Genomic DNA, 16425 nt, shown 5'->3' on the forward strand with positions numbered 1-16425 from the left:
GGGTGCCTCGGCGCGGCCCCCCGGGAAGAGCCGCCCGCGTTCCCCCTCGGGGAGGGAGAGGAGGGAACGGGGAGGGAGCGGAGGGGCTGCGGGGGGCGGCGCGGCTCTGAGGAGGCGCTCCGGGAGCGCGGGGAGGCGGCGGCGAGCTCAGCGCGGCCAGGACCCGGGCAGCGCGGCTGAGCGGCGCGGGGAGGCGGCGGCGCCATGGCCAAGCACCACCCGGACCTCATCTTCTGCCGCAAGCAGGCGGGCGTCGGTGAGCGGCCGTTAGCGACCGTTAGTGGCCGTTAGTGGCCGTTAGTGGCCGTTAGTGGCCGTTGGGAGCCCCCCGTCCCGTCCCGTGGGCGCCTCACGGGCGGGGCAGCCGCGGCCCGCGTGTGAGGGGAGCCCCTCCCGACCCCCCCCTCACGGAGCTTGAAATATTAATTTTAATTTAAGCTGATATCGGTTGTGGTTAAAGGGGGATAACGAGCGAAAATTGCCTCACCGTCAGCGGCTGCCGTTGGCCCCTCGCGGCGCATCCGAGCTTTGGTCTTCGCCGCTGGGCCTAGGAGGGCGCGCGTTATTTATCACAAACGTTGTGGTGTTATCTCCAAACTGTGTTCTCCTTTAAAAAAAGGCTGCCTGAGAAAATCAATTTCAATTCAAACCCATGTTCATATTCTTCTGTGCCTTAACTAAAGCTCGTATTTATATTCTTCCGCTTTCACCCTAACTAATACTTTTTTACTCTTTTTCTTCCTACAGCGATTGGAAGACTTTGCGAAAAATGTAAGTGTATCTCCCGCATATACACAGCTGAGAGCCCGGGGCTGTGGTTAGAGCACCCAGTTGGGTTTGAGGATTGCACTCTTCTTGCTGTGCCACTAACGTGGTGCTACAAACAAAAAGCTGGTGGACAAACCACTCCTTGGGGTGGGAAGAGCTGCCTGTGTGTTCATCCAAGTGTAAGCGTGTAACTCAGTGAGTGCTTACAAAGACAGCGCTCAGATAGATTGTCACAGATGTGTGCTGCTCTAGAGTATGTGCTGCCAGCGTTTCCAGTGGCTGCAGTTACAGTGACTTCGTGATTGAGTCCTTGTAATCTGGAATGCAAAACGATCGGCCTGATGGCTACCAAGGAGGAAAAAAAGAACACGTTTTTGGAATCTGACTTCACGCTTTGAGAATGAGAAATGGATGGAGAAAAGTGTCTAGAGATAAATACGTAGAGTCAAGTGCCAGTGCTCAGCTGGAGAAGGGAAGAAAGAGCATGAGCAATCATTAGATCCTTGCAGTGGCAGAGTAAAAGATGACTAGTTCTGAACTCCAAATTAGTGTGAAAACACGCAAAGTGAGGAGAAACGGTCCAAAGTAACAACATTGTTCTCAGAAACGCGCAGGAGTTAAACAGATTCCTGGTGGTAGTAGCTGAGGGCTGTCAGGATGGAGATTTATGAGCAGGTTAGATGAGCTGTTTGTGGGAGGAAGGATTAGATGCCTTGGGAACCGGTAATAAGATACGAAGCCTTTCATCTCTAGGTCAGTGTTTTGGATCGGGTCCAGTACAGCAGACTGTCAATGGCATCTGATGGCTCTTTGCCTGGATGATAAGAGTGCTTGAATTTCACTCAGTTCCTTGTGAGAAAGCAAGAGCAACTCTGTGAAGTGGCTGTTTATGCCAGTTTGCCCTTTCTTTGGCCTTCTCACAGATGAAGGATTAAAAGGACCACAAGTACAATCTCTTATCCCATCTCTCTGAGGATGGTAACTCCAGACTTTTGTTGATGTGGCTCTGTGGGAGAAGCTTACACTGCTGCAGCATAGGTAAGGACACCAGGCCTGTCAGTCCGGCATTTTTCCACAAGTGAAAAAACAAAGAAAAATTGTAGAGTAAAAGTAAGGGTATGAGCTAAGCAGGTGCTGACTAATCACAAAAGACATGTCCTTAGGTTTCTTCTCTGGATGTGTATATGCAAAATTAAAAAAAAAAAAAAACACTCAGATATTGCAGGCCTTTGTTCCTCTGAAGTCCATGTGCAAATCTAACGTGGCACCCTGTGCCTGTAAAATAAATTTCTATAGTCCAATTATATTGTCTTTGAGTATAGGCAAGTTTAGGAATCTTTTTTTCTGCGTGGGGGTGCAGAAAATGATGTTCTGTAACCAAAGACTGTTTTACTTCCAGGTGATGGGAAGTGTGTGATCTGTGACTCGTACGTGCGGCCCTGCACGCTCGTGCGCATATGCGATGAGTGCAACTACGGCTCCTACCAAGGGCGCTGCGTGATCTGCGGGGGTCCAGGAGTGTCCGATGCCTACTACTGCAAGGAGTGCACCATCCAGGAAAAAGATGTACGTTGTCATCCAGCCCTCAGCTGAATGAGTTATGGTTTTTCTTTAATAGCCACGCTTATCTTTAAAGGGACTTCGAGCTAGGGAGATTAGTGTTGGGACGTTGGACACTTGGCTTCCACTCCCAGAATCAGCGCTGCTTTTCATTACCTTGTACTTTTCTTCCCCTGTTGTTAGTTCCCAGTGATTGTAAAGGATTTTGAGATAGCAAGCAGTGCCCTGACTCTCTGCAACCCAAAGAGTTCACTTCCTCCACGCGCTGCTTGTTACTGTGTTCAGGTGTTATCTTACTGGATCCCTCAGCCTGAGTTTTATTAGGGTCAGAAGTATTTCAGACACTGCAAAGGCAGGGGCAGCAGCAGCTCCTCACGAGGAGTCTGTCAGCTACAGACCAAGTCATGTACGGTACTGTTATGCAGCTGAAATCACCACCCTGTTTTCCTTTGGATTACAAGTAAGGAGAGATCTTAGTGCCCCTGTCCTTGCTCCACTAATTGTCTTCTGCAAGTTACATTTTCTTGTGTAATTTCAGTGGGATATGACTTTTTTTTTTTCTTGTCTGCAGTGTCTGCATTGTAATCATCTCTTTTTCTGCCAACACTTTGTGGTGTAACAATCCCTTATTTCTATAATCAGTGCTGTTTAATCCTCTTGTCCTGCAAGATAGCCGCTGTGCATGTGGAATGAGGCAGCTGTTCACCCCCGTAGGTATTTGTTACCATCCATCTATCCATCTCAGGGAGCGCAGGTCATGAAGAACTGCAAATGAGGTAGGGAGAAGCCCGAACAGGATGCCTACAGTTGCAGTATGCCAGAATATGGACCTGATAGAGATTATCTCCTGAGGGTTGTTTGGTTTATGGGTTGGGTCCTCTGCAAACACAGTCTCCAGCACACCCTAATGTTGACAGAGAACACGCTGAGAATGGTTCTGATTGATTTAGAGAAACACGCTCAGCTGACTGAGTCGCTGCTTTCATTTTCTGCAGCACCCACTTATTTTCTCTAAAGGTCTGCAGCTCAAGTCAGGACGGGGGCAAGCCCTCATCTGAATTTAGGCATCAGATCTGAGGAGATCGTAATCTTTCTTAGTATCTAAATGTTGCATGTGGGTAGAAATGCTGCTGCTGCCTCCCGCATTTAGAAATGCTGTAAGAGCTCTTGGTTTTGTTGACTTACCTGTGCAACCAAAACACCTAGCTTGATAAGTCAGCAGTAAAATAGGTTTGTTTGTTTGTTTTTTATTTTGTATTTTTACCAATTCGTATTGATTTCTAATGGGTATTTTTCATAACCTTAGGCTTACCTGTACGTTATCATGACTGGTTCAGGTCTGAAACAGCTCTGCAGGGGAGGGTTATAGAAATACAGAGCTGGAGAAGCAGAGTGGCAAGTCAGAACTGAGGTGTTCTGGTAACTGAATGAAGGCTGCTGGGGGTGCTGCATGTCACAACGACAGCAGCTGCACAGGAAAAGCAGGTGGACAAGAGCTCTGTACCTGAAGCTCTGCTGGTCCAGGATTTCACGTAGAGCACTCGATCTTCCTTCATCTTTACGAGAGAGTCTGAACACGAAAATGAAGCAAGAAAGCAGACACTAAAATGGAGGAGGCGGAATGCTCTTGGGCACAGCGCAGAGGGTCTGCTTAGTCGTGGTTTGTTCTGACAGAGGGAGGAATGAGGTTTTGTTTCATCTCGGCTCTATCTGTGGGTAAGGGCCAAGATCCCGCCTTGTCATCCAGGGCAGCTGCGAGTTGCAAAATACAATCCTTTCTGGGGGGACAGGAGCCTGCTCATCTGCTGCCTCCGTATGAGGAGGTGGAAGAACGAACAGAGCCCTGCAATAATGCTGTCAAGTTTGTCACAGGCTCCCTGCGTTGTGGGAGGCAAGGCTTGGAAGAGTCCCGCTACTGAGGTTCAAAGTCAAATAACGAGGCAGTAGCTAGAGACAAATCGTGGCGGGTGATTTCTCCCCCCTCTCTTGTTACTTCTGCCACGCAGCCCCTCCCCGCCAGGTTGCCTCTCCTGCGCAGGAGCCGGTGTTGGTGGCACAGCTTGGGTGCAATTTCTGCAGTGGCTGACATCTGCCCAGAGGCTTTCTAAATCTAATCCACTCAGGCTTACACAACAGCCAAGGACACGTGTTCCTCTGCCTGCTGGGCCCCTCAGCTGCTCCTGCCAGCCACAACATTTTGCCCTCAAGAGTTACGCAGATGCTGGGCTCAGGTGGCCCGCTGACAAATGTCCCCTGCTATACAGAGACGTGCGTGCCTCTGCCTTGTGTTTGCAGCCGTGCCCCTGAGGGTCTCAAGCAACAAGATTCTTTGTGGCTAAGGAGGGGAAAGGTTATTCCTCTGGGCCCTATAAACCCTCTGTATCCTAATTTAGGAAGAATCCAGTCCTGAGGCACTAAGCATCCTTTTCATTAAACTGCTGATGTTATACGAGCTGTTTTCCTTCTTCACCCTAAGAGAGGGAGTGTCCTAGAGTAGTGTTAAAAAGGCATTCATCCTCTTCTTTGTTGGGCTCTCTTGCTGGTAGTAACCAGAGTTGTAGGGCAGTTTGCTTACAGAGGTCTATGAAATGTTTGTTGAGGACAGTGTGGGGAGGGACGGAACTGGGAACGTGCTGGAACTGTGTATGTGGGGATGAGGTTGTGTTTGCCCAACTCCTACCTTACATCCTCTTCTCTTCCAGAGAGATGGTTGCCCCAAGATCGTCAACCTGGGCAGCTCCAAGACGGATCTCTTCTACGAAAGGAAAAAGTACGGATTCAAGAAGAGGTGATCCTATCTGCTTGCAGCTACACCTCCTGCCGGGTTGGCGAGAGGGCCTTGGAAACCCCTGGACTTTACTTTTATTGAGAACCAGCTGATTACGTTTATAAATTCGGTCATATGCTTGGAGCTGGAGAAGTCACAGACTCAGTGGGGACCAAAACCTAATCAGGACTATCGGAAAGAGCAAACGCGGATTGTCTCTTGTCTTCTCAGAAGCTAAAAAAAAAAAGCCCTGGTGAGCAAGTATTTACACATGGAGGAGACCAGCTCGGTAAAACGCGAGTGCCCTTTCTGGTGTGGGGAAACACCCTGTGTCTGTTCTTACCACCCCTCCTCTCGGTCGTTAGAAATCGCTCCGCACACCAGGACTGGAGCACAGCCCTGTGTGCCCGCTCCCCACCCTTCTTCCTCCAGTCCCTTTCCAGGCTGCCCTGTTCTGTAGGGAACCTGGTGGTGCTTTCTGAGGGAGAACACAGCTCTTCCATGTTTCCTTTGTCAGATTCATCCAAGGCCCTTTCTGTAACCGTTCTTGTAGGATGCAAACCAATAAAGCTTCTCTTTTTTTTTACCGTAACAGAAGGATTTCTCTCAGGTTTGCTCTGTGTCTAGCCTCTCCGGAGCTTTCTGGGGGCGTGTGGGCTTAGCCCAGCCGGCACTGCCCAGTGGGTTATTTGGGTTCGGGCAGCGGCTGCTTGCTGCCCATGACCTTGCTGCAAGGAGCCTCGGGGAACGGCTGTCGCTTTTGTGTGCGTGTGATCCCAGGCGCTGAGCGTTTTGTCCCGCAGCGCGCGGATCGCTGAGCTGGTAACCCTGATCCCGGCTGATACGGCCAGGGATGTTGTTTCACCGCGCAAACATCCAATCCCTTTCTAAAACCTACTAAGCTCCGTGACTCGCCGTCCAGTTCTCGTGAATAAGTTAAAGCCTTCCCCGCTGTAACGGGAAACCAACTATTGTGTTCTGGGCCGCGAGCCCCATGCCTGCTGAACACCAGAGGCTGCTTGGTTGTCAAATACCAGCGCAGGCTCAAAGCAGTCTGTTTGCTCAGCAGAGAGCTGGGAACGGCTGCCTTTATGCAGAGGCATAACCGAGTTCCCTGCTACCGCGTGCGTGCCCCAGGTGGTTAAATTAGGGGCCTACCTCAGCGTGCCCCGTGCTCGTTGAGGGCTTCATAGTCAGAGCAGAGCATGTCCTATGCTGAGGGGATCCTCTTCACCCAGTCTCAGGCTGTAGAGCCTGCATAAGGCACCTTCTGGGCCTTCAGTTATTCCCCCAAGGCTAGAACTGATTCTTCCAACTCATCTGTGTCTTAAGTGCCTCTTCTGCCTGCTACAGCTGTTCAGGTGTTTCAGCCAGGAGTGAAAACAAGCAGGCAAGTTGTAATCCTTCCCTTAAAAGTCATTTCTTGCTGCAGCTGGCTGTAGCCATGACAGGTCCTAGAGCTATCTCAGCTGCTCCTCCCTCCCCACAGCTATTCAGTGTCAGTTTTTCTCCTTCAAGCTTTTTGCAGTCCTGAGAGCGTCTGTGTGTTTCCTTCTCCGCACCTTGGTTCCCTTACACGGTTTCTGGTTAATTTTTACTAACGTGGGTGCCATTTGCCAAGATACTCAGTTCTTGGTTCTGTGGTTCCTGGTTCTATGGTTCCTGCTGGTTCTGTGGTTCCTGCAGACCCCTCCTCTCAAGCTGTTTCAGCCAGAATAAGCAGCAAGCTCTTGCTCCTGGCTTGGAAGCTCGTGTCACGGCCATTCCCAGCTGTGGTAAGTCCCCTGTTTCTTTAAAACCGGCGCATGACATGCAGATTTTGTTGTACCTGGAACTTTATCACTTTGAGCAGGAGTTATCACTCGCCCTCAGTCAGGCCACCCAGATTACCACAGGAGGAACGCAGGCGGCTTGTACGTATCTTTTCTGCTTTCTTCTCTTTCCCCGGAGTTTCTAAGCTGAGCGAAGTCATTCGGCGAACACGGAGTGCAATGAAGCTTGAATTACTTCTTCTGTCTGTTATCGCCCCTGGTGCAGGGACCCCGAGAAGATCTAATTTTGGAGCAGCCCTTGTTCCTGATCACTTCGCAGGATCAGGCAGCCCGGGGTTGCTATAGAGATCCACGATTCCCCGTCCCTTCCCCCAGCCCCAGAACGGCTGAGCACACTTTATTTTCTTGGCACTGGCGGTGCCCTCACGCTGCCGGGTGTATCGGCCCGCGTCCTGGCAGCGATGGGAGCGAAGCTGCCATGTCTCGTTGTTCTGAGTCACTGGGCAGGTGGGGAGAGGGAGGGACAGGCTCTTTTCCCTTTGCCTTGTTTGCTCAGACAGCCCTGGGGAGAACGCCAAATGTTGCTCAGCTCAGTGCAGCGCCGCTGCCTTTCTGGTACTTTCAGGGCACGGCCAGGACGTTGCCCTAAAGCTGCTCCTGCAGACGAGGGCAATGGATGCAGTTGGGTAGCTGGAAAAACTCAAGTCTTGCTTGCGTGGTAACGTTTCTGGTCTCCAGTAAATGAAACCGAGGCACGGCCACCAGGAAAGTGCAGTATTTGTTACCTAAACAGATAAACAAAGTGAAACTCGTTGAAACAGCTCTTGCCCGGTACAAGATTTCCTGGCGGTACTGAGGACCAGAGCACGTGCTAAAGGGGAAGCCTCCGTGCTGGGGTGGGGAATGGGGAGCGGGACATGAAACATGGTGGTGGCTCAGCTCCCGCGGTGCTGGCTGCGAATCCTGGATGTGGGGAGCTAAATGATTTCCTGCCGTTACTTTTCTAGGTAGAGTTACTGCGTTTTTTTCCTTTTTTTTTTTTTTTTTCTTTTAATCCCAAGGATGTTATGTAATAAGTAAAAAATCCTTTTATTTCAGCTGTTTACACTGGGGGGGAGGAGAAACGTGGGAACTCTTGGCCTATTAAGAAATTGGCCTCTGTTGCCAGTACTAACAAGGCATCGCTGCCTTTTGCAATCGGGATGTTCCCTGTGCCGTGCCTCCTCTGACCAAAGACCAGCTATGGTGTCACAACTTCCAGCTGAGCTCAGCAAATAACTCTCGTAACACACCTCCAGCCCATTGAATCACCTAGACCTTGTCTTGACAAAGCCCTTGAGCCTGAAGCACCGCCTTTAATAAAAATAAAATAAAAAAATTAAAAATGAAGGTAAGCAAATGCCCGGGGTACACTTCGAGCTTTCCCTGGGGGAGCTGCAGAGGTGAAATCCTGCTTCAGAACCCTTATCTGCACAGGAGCTGTTGTTTTCTCATTACGGGGATCAGCTGGAGTTGTCATTTTGCTTTATCCATAGCAGGGGACCAAAAAAACCCTAAATTTCCTTGGGGTTGTCATGTGAGTCGAATGCAAAGAGGATTCGGGAGCTGTTAATTATGGCTCGAACCCTTCCCAGTACTCGGCCACCCGGCAGGCCTGGCTCTGCCCCGGCGGCTTGGCGATTCCTGCCCTGTCCGTGTGTGCGTGTGAGCGGGGAGCTTTGCCTTGACGTAACAGCCAAATGGCCGGGAATGCGGCAGCGGATACGGTGACAGGGCTCCTCCGGTGACAGGATTCCTCCGGTGACAGGGCTCCTCTGGTGACAGGGCTCCTCCACCTGCGTGCCTACCAGCGAACAGATAATTAAAGCAGCGCGGTCAAGGCACAGGTATTTTAAAGAGCCCCAACGTGCAACGCCCTCTTAGTAACACCTTAGTAAAACAACAATAGCATTTTAGCAACGTAATTGCCTTTTTTTTTTTTCCCCTTAATGGTGCTAAAAATAGCGCCGTCATCTTAATTTCCTGGTCGCTGCCTGACGGCAGGATTTGGTTTCCAGCTGAGCGAGGGAGCGTTAGAAAAAATGTGCTCTTTCCTAGCTAAATTCCCCTTAAACCAGAAGCGATGAAAATAAGGCTGCTCGTAATAGCTCTTATAAATCTTCCCCTTCCCCTACAGAAGAAAAATGGTCCAAAGTTGCCTTTTATTTATTTCTTTATCAGTGAGAAAATGAGCGATGGTGGCCGCTGTTGCAGCCTAGAAAGGACGGTGTCGAGAGATTTCTTAACAAATTTCTGAATGTGTGGCGTTGAGCGGCTTCAAAAGCCCTCTTCGGTGGCAAATCACCAAAAATCCCAAAGGCGGGACCCAAAACCCCTCAGGTAAAGGGGTCCTGAGCGAGGGAGGAGAAGCAAATCCCAGAAGGGTGCTGAAGGTTTTGGTGGAAGTGGGGCAGGCGAGGAGCTCGGTATTTGGCGTAATTTGGTGTAATTTGGTGTATTTTGGTATTTTAGCGTTTGGGGGACAGGTGCTGGAGGAATTGTTTAACCAGGGGGACAGGCGCGGCTTTGGGGCGCTCTGCTCGGCCCTGCTGGAAACGGGGAGCTCAGGGCCGAGGCACGGCACGGGCGGGCTTCGGGGGCTCAGCCCCGGGCCCGGCCGCTCCCTGACAGGGACCCGCCATGGGGCGGGAGCAGCCCCCGCGCCCCTCACCCCGCCCGCGCCCGGGAACTACAACTCCCGGCGGCCCCCGCGCCGCGCGCACACCCCCGGCGGCTCATTGGCTGAGGCGGCGCACCAATCCGGAGGCGCGGCCGGGCCGGGCCGGCCAATGGGGACGCTGTTGCTAACACGCCGCAGTTATTTTTAGCACGGGGGCCGCTCGCGCACCTTGCGGCCCCTTCGCCGCCTCCGCCGCGGCCGGGCCGGCCCTACGCTGGGGGGCGGAGGCGCACGGGTGTGAAGAGACAAAATAGTCCGCGGCGGGGGGCGGAGGGGTGTGTGGGGGCGGTGTGGGGGCACGGGGGCGGCTCCAGCGGCTCGGGTGCGTCCCCTGAGGGGGGCTCCGGGCAGGGCAGGGGCCGGGCTAAGCTGAGGATCAATCCACCCCCAGGAGAAATAATAAAGAAATGGATAAATAAATAAATAAATAAATAAATGGATAAATAAATGGATAAAGGGATAAATAAATAAATAAAGCGATAAATAAATAAATAAGTGGTGGAGGAAAGGGGTAAAAAAAAAAAAAAAAAGAGGCAGACGCGCAGCCCCCCCCCCCCCGGCCGCTGAGGGGCGGAGGCAGCGCGAAGTAGTCCCGGCCGGTCCCGCCCCGCCCCCCGGGGCCGCATCACGCGGGGCGCAGCGCGGATCCGTGCGCGGGGTTGCTAAGGGTGAAAGTTTGCCGTGAGTTGGCTCACTCGGGGCCAGGGCGCGGGCGGCTCCGGGCCGAGGCGAGGCCAGGCCAGGCCGGCAGCGGCGGCGCAGGGCAGCGCAGCGGTACCCGCACCTCACCCCCGGGCCTCGGCCCCGCTGCAGGGAGGACCCCGCCCCGCAGAGGAGAAGCACCGCGCGGCGAGGAGGCGAGGGACGGGGCAGGGACCCGCGCGCAGCCCCCCCAGAGCCGAGGACGAAGTGAGTGGGGGCCGGGAGCCCCTCTGCGGGCTGGGCCGGGCTGGGCCGTGCGCTGCTCCCCTCACCACGGGGCTGGGGGGGGGGGGGGTGCGAGCTCCTGCTGCTGGGGCTCCCCCCGGCCCCGCGCCCCCTCAGCAACAAAAGCGCCTCAAAGGGGGGGGGGGGGGAGGGACAGCGGCTGGCGCCGTCCTTGGGCCGTGCCCGGCCGGGGGCTCCGGGCCCTGGTGAAGGGAGGAGGAGGAGGAGGAGGAGGGGAGCGGGGGGCGGCGGCGGCTGCGGGCGGGGCGCATGTGCCGTGGAAAATTTTGCGCCCTGCCCCGCCGAGGCAGAGCCGGGCCGGCGGGCCGGGCCCCCCGCGCGGGGCACGCCGGGAGCTGTAGTCCGCAGGGGAAGTAGGTCACGGGCGGCGGGGCGGGGCGGGGGCGCCGCGCGGACTACAGGTCCCGGCGTGCCTCGCGGCCGGCGGGGAGGCGCCGCGGCTGGGTCACCGTTAATGGCCGCCGGGCGGCCCCCCTGAGGGGAGGGGAGGGGGGGGGGGGGCGCTGGGGGTAATTAACCCGCCCTCATCAGCGCTAATTGCACAGCGGGACCCTCCTGGGCGAAAAGGGAAGGGGAGGGGGCAGCCAGCAGGGCGCTCGTCTCCTTGCTGCCTCCCCCAGAAGGTCGTCCCTTAAGGGGCACGGGGTCAGGGTGAGGGTTCGCCACAGAAACGCCCCGCTCGTTACCGCGCAGCCCCCCCCAGGCAGCCCGGGCCCTACAGGCGCCCTCTGACCCCACGGATGGGCTCCTCGGGGTTCGCCCGCTGCCATTTTCTGCAGGAGGGGCTTTGTCTCAGCGCTGACGCTCCTGGAGACGGCACCTCCCTGCTGCTGGGCCCTGCAGAAAGCCAGGTTGATCGTTTCTTCCTTGGGGTTCACCCGCTCTCGGTCAGGCCCCAGTGCCCTGGCACAGCTCATTGCACCTCAGGAGATCCTGGGTGCAGGTGTTAAAGGCAAAGCTTCACTCCCGCGCTTCCATTCTCTCATTCCTGTGTCTTTCCTTGCTGCTGAGTTAAACCTGAGGGGGATCCCTTCCAGACCTGACCTCGTTGTCGGCAGGCTCAAGGTGTGGGATCTGCTTTTGGTGGCTGTAGTCCTTAAACTAAGCCTCCTTGGACTCAGATTAGTACTGAAAAAAAATCCCACCACACCATAGAATCCACGCCCTGATTTTTTTTATTTTTTAGTAATAAGGCCTAAAAATACTTGAGGGTTTCCTTAAAATGTGCTGATTTCATTCTTTTCGCCCACTAACCCCGACCAAGCAAACAAGTCTGGTCGGTCCTTCCGCCTCCTGACCGAGGTTGGCCTGGGTACGTGGCCGTGCTGCCGGGGTTCCCGGTCCCTCGGGGACTGCTGACATCCGATGTTTGTGCCCCGTCCCCACCCCCAAATAGTTGGCCCAGGACGTAAACACCGCCGTGCTGCGTGAGAGCCTCCCCGAAGCCCATTTTAGGAAGGCGGTTGAGCGCGGCGTTGTCTGTTTGAGCAAGGTGAGGGCAGCTGAAGGCTGAGCAGCCTCTGACTAAGCCGCCAATTAAAAACTGGATGTGCTGCTCACCCGTGGAGAGGCGTGTGGGCCGCTGGAAGCGCGCTTCCTCGTAACATAGCTGTGGGATTCGTCTGCTTTGGCTGGGTGGCGGAGCGCGGTGCTGACCTACCTGGGGGCTTCGTGCCCGGGCACACGCTCACAAATCGGCGTGTGATGGGAGAGCTGAGCCGGGTGGCTTCGCACCTGGCTCCTGCGGGTTCTCCCAGCTCCAGGTACTTCCTCGGGAGGGAGGGAAGGAAGGCAGGCTTCAGTCATCAGCGAGCAATTTGGGGTTTCATTAAGCAGGTCCCGGGTCCTGGCACAGCTCCTCCTGCTCGGGGATGAGGGATGTGAGCTGTGGGCAGGCTGGCGGCACCTATGTGTCTTACAGCCCTGCCCCCATCCATGTTAAGCTGGGATTTGAGGCTCGTAGGTGGGCAGAGCCTCCACCGGGCACACTTAATCAGATCCCTCTGCGCTTGCCAGCCAAGGGGGAGTAAAGGCAGCCTGGCAGCTGGCGCCTCAGCGCTCCCCTTGCTCCTCCTCCCCTCCCTGCCTGTGCCAGCAGGGCGCAGAGCTCCCTGAGGAGGGGCTGGCCCCGCTGTCACAGTGCCCGGCGAGTCACGAGGCTTTTTGGGGGGTGCTCGTGGGCTCTGGCTGGGCACAGGTGAGCCCTGCTGGGAGCCACCGCGGCCCTGCCAGAGCAGCCAGGTGGCCGGCCCGGTGTCAGCAGCGCTTGGCAGCGAGGTGAGCGTAACCCACTGCCGAGAGCAGCTCCACCCCTGCCCCTTCTGTGCAGGACCGGCGAGGCTCTTCCCCACCAGCATCTCCGTCTGGGGGCTGGTGGGTTCAGGCAGACCCCCGGCGAGCAGCAGGGCTCGTTGTGCAGCCTTCCCGTCCCGCTTTTGGTGGTGGAACAGCGCGGCCGTTCATCTCGGCAGGTGGGGAACTGGGGAACCGTTCTGTTTTCTCATCTCCATCCTTCTTTTCTCCTCTCCTCTCCTAGGTCTGCTCGGAGCCAAGCCCCGTCTATGTGTGTGTGTCACCCCGGCTCTTTCCATACGCTGCCCTGACTTGCTTGCTGCGGAGGGAGTATGCATCTGGAGATTAAAGTTGCTCTGAACTTCATCATCTCATACCTGTACAACAAGCTGCCTCGGCGGCGGGCGGACCTGTTCGGCGAGGAGCTCGAGCGCCTGCTGAAGAAGAAATATGAGGGGCACTGGTACCCGGAGAAGCCTCTGAAGGGCTCGGGCTATCGCTGCGTCCACATCGGGGAGACGGTGGACCCGGTGGTGGAGCTGGCGGCCAAGCGCAGCGGGCTGGCGGTGGAGGACGTGCGCGCCAACGTGCCCGAGGAGCTGAGCGTCTGGATCGACCCCTTCGAGGTGTCCTACCAGATCGGCGAGAAGGGCTCCGTCAAGGTGCTCTACCTGGACGACAGCGAGGGCTGCCAAGCCGCCGAGCTGGACAAAGAGATCAAGAGCAGCTTCAACCCCGACGCCCAGGTCTTCGTCCCCATCGGCAGCCAGGACAACTCGCTGTCCAACTCCCCGTCCCCCTCCTTCGGCCAGTCGCCCAGCCCCACCTTCATCCCGCGCTCGGCCCAGCCCATCACCTTCACCACCGCCACCTTCGCCGCCACCAAATTCGGCTCCACCAAGATGAAGAAGGGCGGAGGGGCCGGCGGCGGAGGGGGCGGCGCGGCGGGGCCCGCGCCGCAGCCCAGGCTGCTCCGCTCGCCCACCACCAACCTGCTGAAGCACAAGGGCCTCTCCCTCTCCATGCACTCTCTGAACTTCGCCGGCAGCGCGGGGGGCCAGGCCCCGCAGTCGCAGCTCTCCCCCAACGCCAAGGAGTTCGTTTACAGCGGCGGCTCGCCCGGGGCCGCCGGCCTCTTCTTCGAGGGCGAGAGCCAGCCCAGCAGCGTCCCCCCGGCCTCGCAGTTCGGCGCCGGCACGGGCGGCGCCTTCGATGTGGCTCAGGTCTTCGGCGGCAGCAGCAACAGCCTCTTCCTGGAGAAGTCGCCCTTCGTGGAAGGACTCAGCTACAACCTGAACGCCATGCAGTACCCCAGCCAGTCCTTCCAGCCCGTCGTCCTGGCCAACTGAACCCCAGGAAGGAGGAGAGTATTCGGGGCGGGGGGCGGGAGGGGGGAAACAACGACGACAACACACACACACACACACACACAATAAAAAGAGGGAGAGCAAACTAGAAATATACAGAAAATACTCAAACCTTATAAATATAGCTTCTTGGAAAATGAGAGAGCCCAGTGTTGTTGCGCTGTGCTGGCAACGCTCCTGAAGCACCGACTTGTTTTTTAACTCGGTCCCCGTGCTTTTTTCCTACTCCACGTTTTTTTTTACTCCTCGAAGGAGCCCAGGGTTGTTGGGTCCCCGTTCCCCGGTGCCGCTGGCGGGGCGGGCCCTGCCCTGCTGGTGGGGCTCTGCGTGTGGACGGGGCGCTGCGGCTGTGCCCGCGGGCTCAGGGCATCGCGTTGCTCCGGGCGAGCAGCCCCGTGGGGCACAAACCCCGGGGCGGTGCTGAGCCTTCGCTCCGAGTTCTCGTTGCAGGCTGTGAATTTTGTCTCTTTTTATCTCGGAGAGGGGGCTCCTTTCTTTTTTAGGTCGGGAGGCGGCACTTGGAGGAGAGGAAGGGCTGCGTTGTGGGCGCCGCTGTCTCGAGCGGTGCTGTAGGAGCCTGTAGGGTCCCGCAGCCCCCGGCACGGGGTGCGCGGTGGGGTCGGGGTCCTGCAGGACCGAGGCCTCCTCGGAGGCTGTGGTGGGAGTATGGAGAGGGCGAAGTGGAGAGAGATGGTGATGAGACTCCAGTCTTTGAGGTTCTGTGTTTTAAAAGAGAAATAAGCTCTCTGCTGCCTCCCAAATCCTGGGTTCGGTTTTCTTTGACCTGTGTCCTTGGAGCACCCTCTGAAACCCACCCCTGTGGCTGCCGAGCCGGCGTGCTCTCCCAGGACGCCCCTGCTCGGGGCAGAGGGGCTCCACCTCGTGCTTCCCCCTCTTCTCGAGCCTCCCCGGAGCCGTGCTGCCAGTGAGCCTCCGCGGAGGCAGCGGGGCTGTCCCGGGGGGGCTGCTGCTCCCCGGGCCCCTTCCAGGAGAGCTTCACCTCGTGGGGTGCCTCGGAGCTATGACCGGCACAGCGGCCTCCCCAAAACGGCCTCCAGAGCTAGGGCAAGGGGCTCGGGGCAGCCGTGCTGTCGGGTTTTCCCTTCTTATTTCCTTTTCCGTCGGGTTTTAACCCCCCGCTTGCGGATGTCACCACTGCCACCCCTCCCTCTCCCCGGGGGCCGCAGCCCCGTGGGACCTGGCTGCCCCCATGTCCCCCCCAGCGTCCCCAAAACGGCGAGCCCCTCGCTGGCAGAGGGCGAGAGGGGAGAGGCGAGCTTCCCCGCCTCCTGCTCGCGCGCGTGAAGCTTCGATGGCGCTGCCCCGCCTCTCACACCCGCGTTCAAATCCTAAAAACCGTGCTGCGAGTGGAAGGAGGGAGCAGCCCAACCCCTCCGACCCCGAAAGGAAAAAAGCGTGCTTCAGAAACGTTCCTCCAGCCTCAGGCAGCAAGGGAAACTAACGGCCTTTTCAGGTCTTTTCTAGTCTTGGATGTAGGCGTTCAGCTTCAATTTTATTTTTTAAAACCTGCACTAATTTACCTGGTTTCTTAGGAAGAGAAGAGAGAAATTTTTTTTTTTTTAACTTTTATTTTTTATGGGTTTGTGTTCTTTTTGTTGATGTCTGTTTGTATTGAATAATTTGCTACATTTGTAAAATGTAAGAGGTATATATAATATATGTATATTTCTAACGTAAAAAAAAAAAAAATTGTAATTTTTTTCTTTTCGAGATTTTTTCTTAAAAAGAGGAGAGAAAAATATTTTTTCAGGAAAAAAAACTTTAGAAAAAAGCGGTGAAGAGCCCTGTCTCCCCGCTCAGCCTCCCTCCTTTCCCTCCCGCCCCTCTCCCAGGAGCGAGCCGCCGGTTGCCTCGTGGAGAGAGCGGGTGAGGGAGGACCACGGGCCCTGTGCAGGGTTTCCGTGCGCCTGGGTGTCTTTCCGAGAAGGGGGCTACTGAGAGGAGGAGCCAGGGGGTTGTTGTCTTTATTTTTTTTTTTCCTTTTTTTTTTTTTTTTTTTCCTTTAGCGAAGGAGGAATACAATCAGAGTTTTGTATTCAGAATGTTGTGCAATATTTTGGAACGGGACATTGGTGTGTCTATAGAGATTTAGTTAAAAACAAACAAAAAAAAAACTAAAACAAAAAAAACACACAAAAAGGTTGATCAAATCTGTACAGTTTCTATTGTTCCAGATTTTTTTAAGTTTGTATTAAAAGCATGATATAATAA

The 16425-nt window shown here is 55.5% G+C and overlaps 2 protein-coding genes across 5 annotated transcripts; both read left to right on the forward strand.

The window, feature by feature from the left end:
* The first annotated feature begins 109 nt into the window (after positions 1-109).
* Positions 110-5692, forward strand: PHF5A (PHD finger protein 5A). 4 transcript variants are annotated; one of them, XM_084523704.1, is made up of 5 exons: positions 141-256; positions 748-771; positions 1692-1806; positions 2168-2334; positions 5031-5692. In XM_084523704.1, the coding sequence occupies exons 3-5, from the start codon at positions 1767-1769 to the stop codon at positions 5118-5120; spliced, it is 297 nt and encodes a 98-aa protein (XP_084379830.1). In that variant the 5' UTR covers positions 141-256; positions 748-771; positions 1692-1766; the 3' UTR covers positions 5121-5692. The 4 variants fall into 4 exon arrangements, with proteins under 4 accessions (XP_084379828.1, XP_084379829.1, XP_084379830.1 ...); XM_084523702.1 differs by lacking the exon at positions 1692-1806 and having other exon boundaries at positions 110-256; XM_084523705.1 differs by lacking the exon at positions 748-771 and having other exon boundaries at positions 170-280.
* A 4542-nt stretch (positions 5693-10234) lies between these two features.
* TOB2 (transducer of ERBB2, 2) lies at positions 10235-16425 on the forward strand. The gene is made up of 2 exons (XM_084523737.1): positions 10235-10495; positions 13071-16425. The coding sequence occupies exon 2, from the start codon at positions 13159-13161 to the stop codon at positions 14173-14175; it is 1017 nt and encodes a 338-aa protein (XP_084379863.1). The 5' UTR covers positions 10235-10495; positions 13071-13158; the 3' UTR covers positions 14176-16425.

This window comes from Aythya ferina (genome assembly GCF_964211825.1).
Source record: "Aythya ferina genome assembly, chromosome: 1".
In the NCBI taxonomy this organism is placed as follows: Eukaryota; Metazoa; Chordata; class Aves; order Anseriformes; family Anatidae; genus Aythya; species Aythya ferina.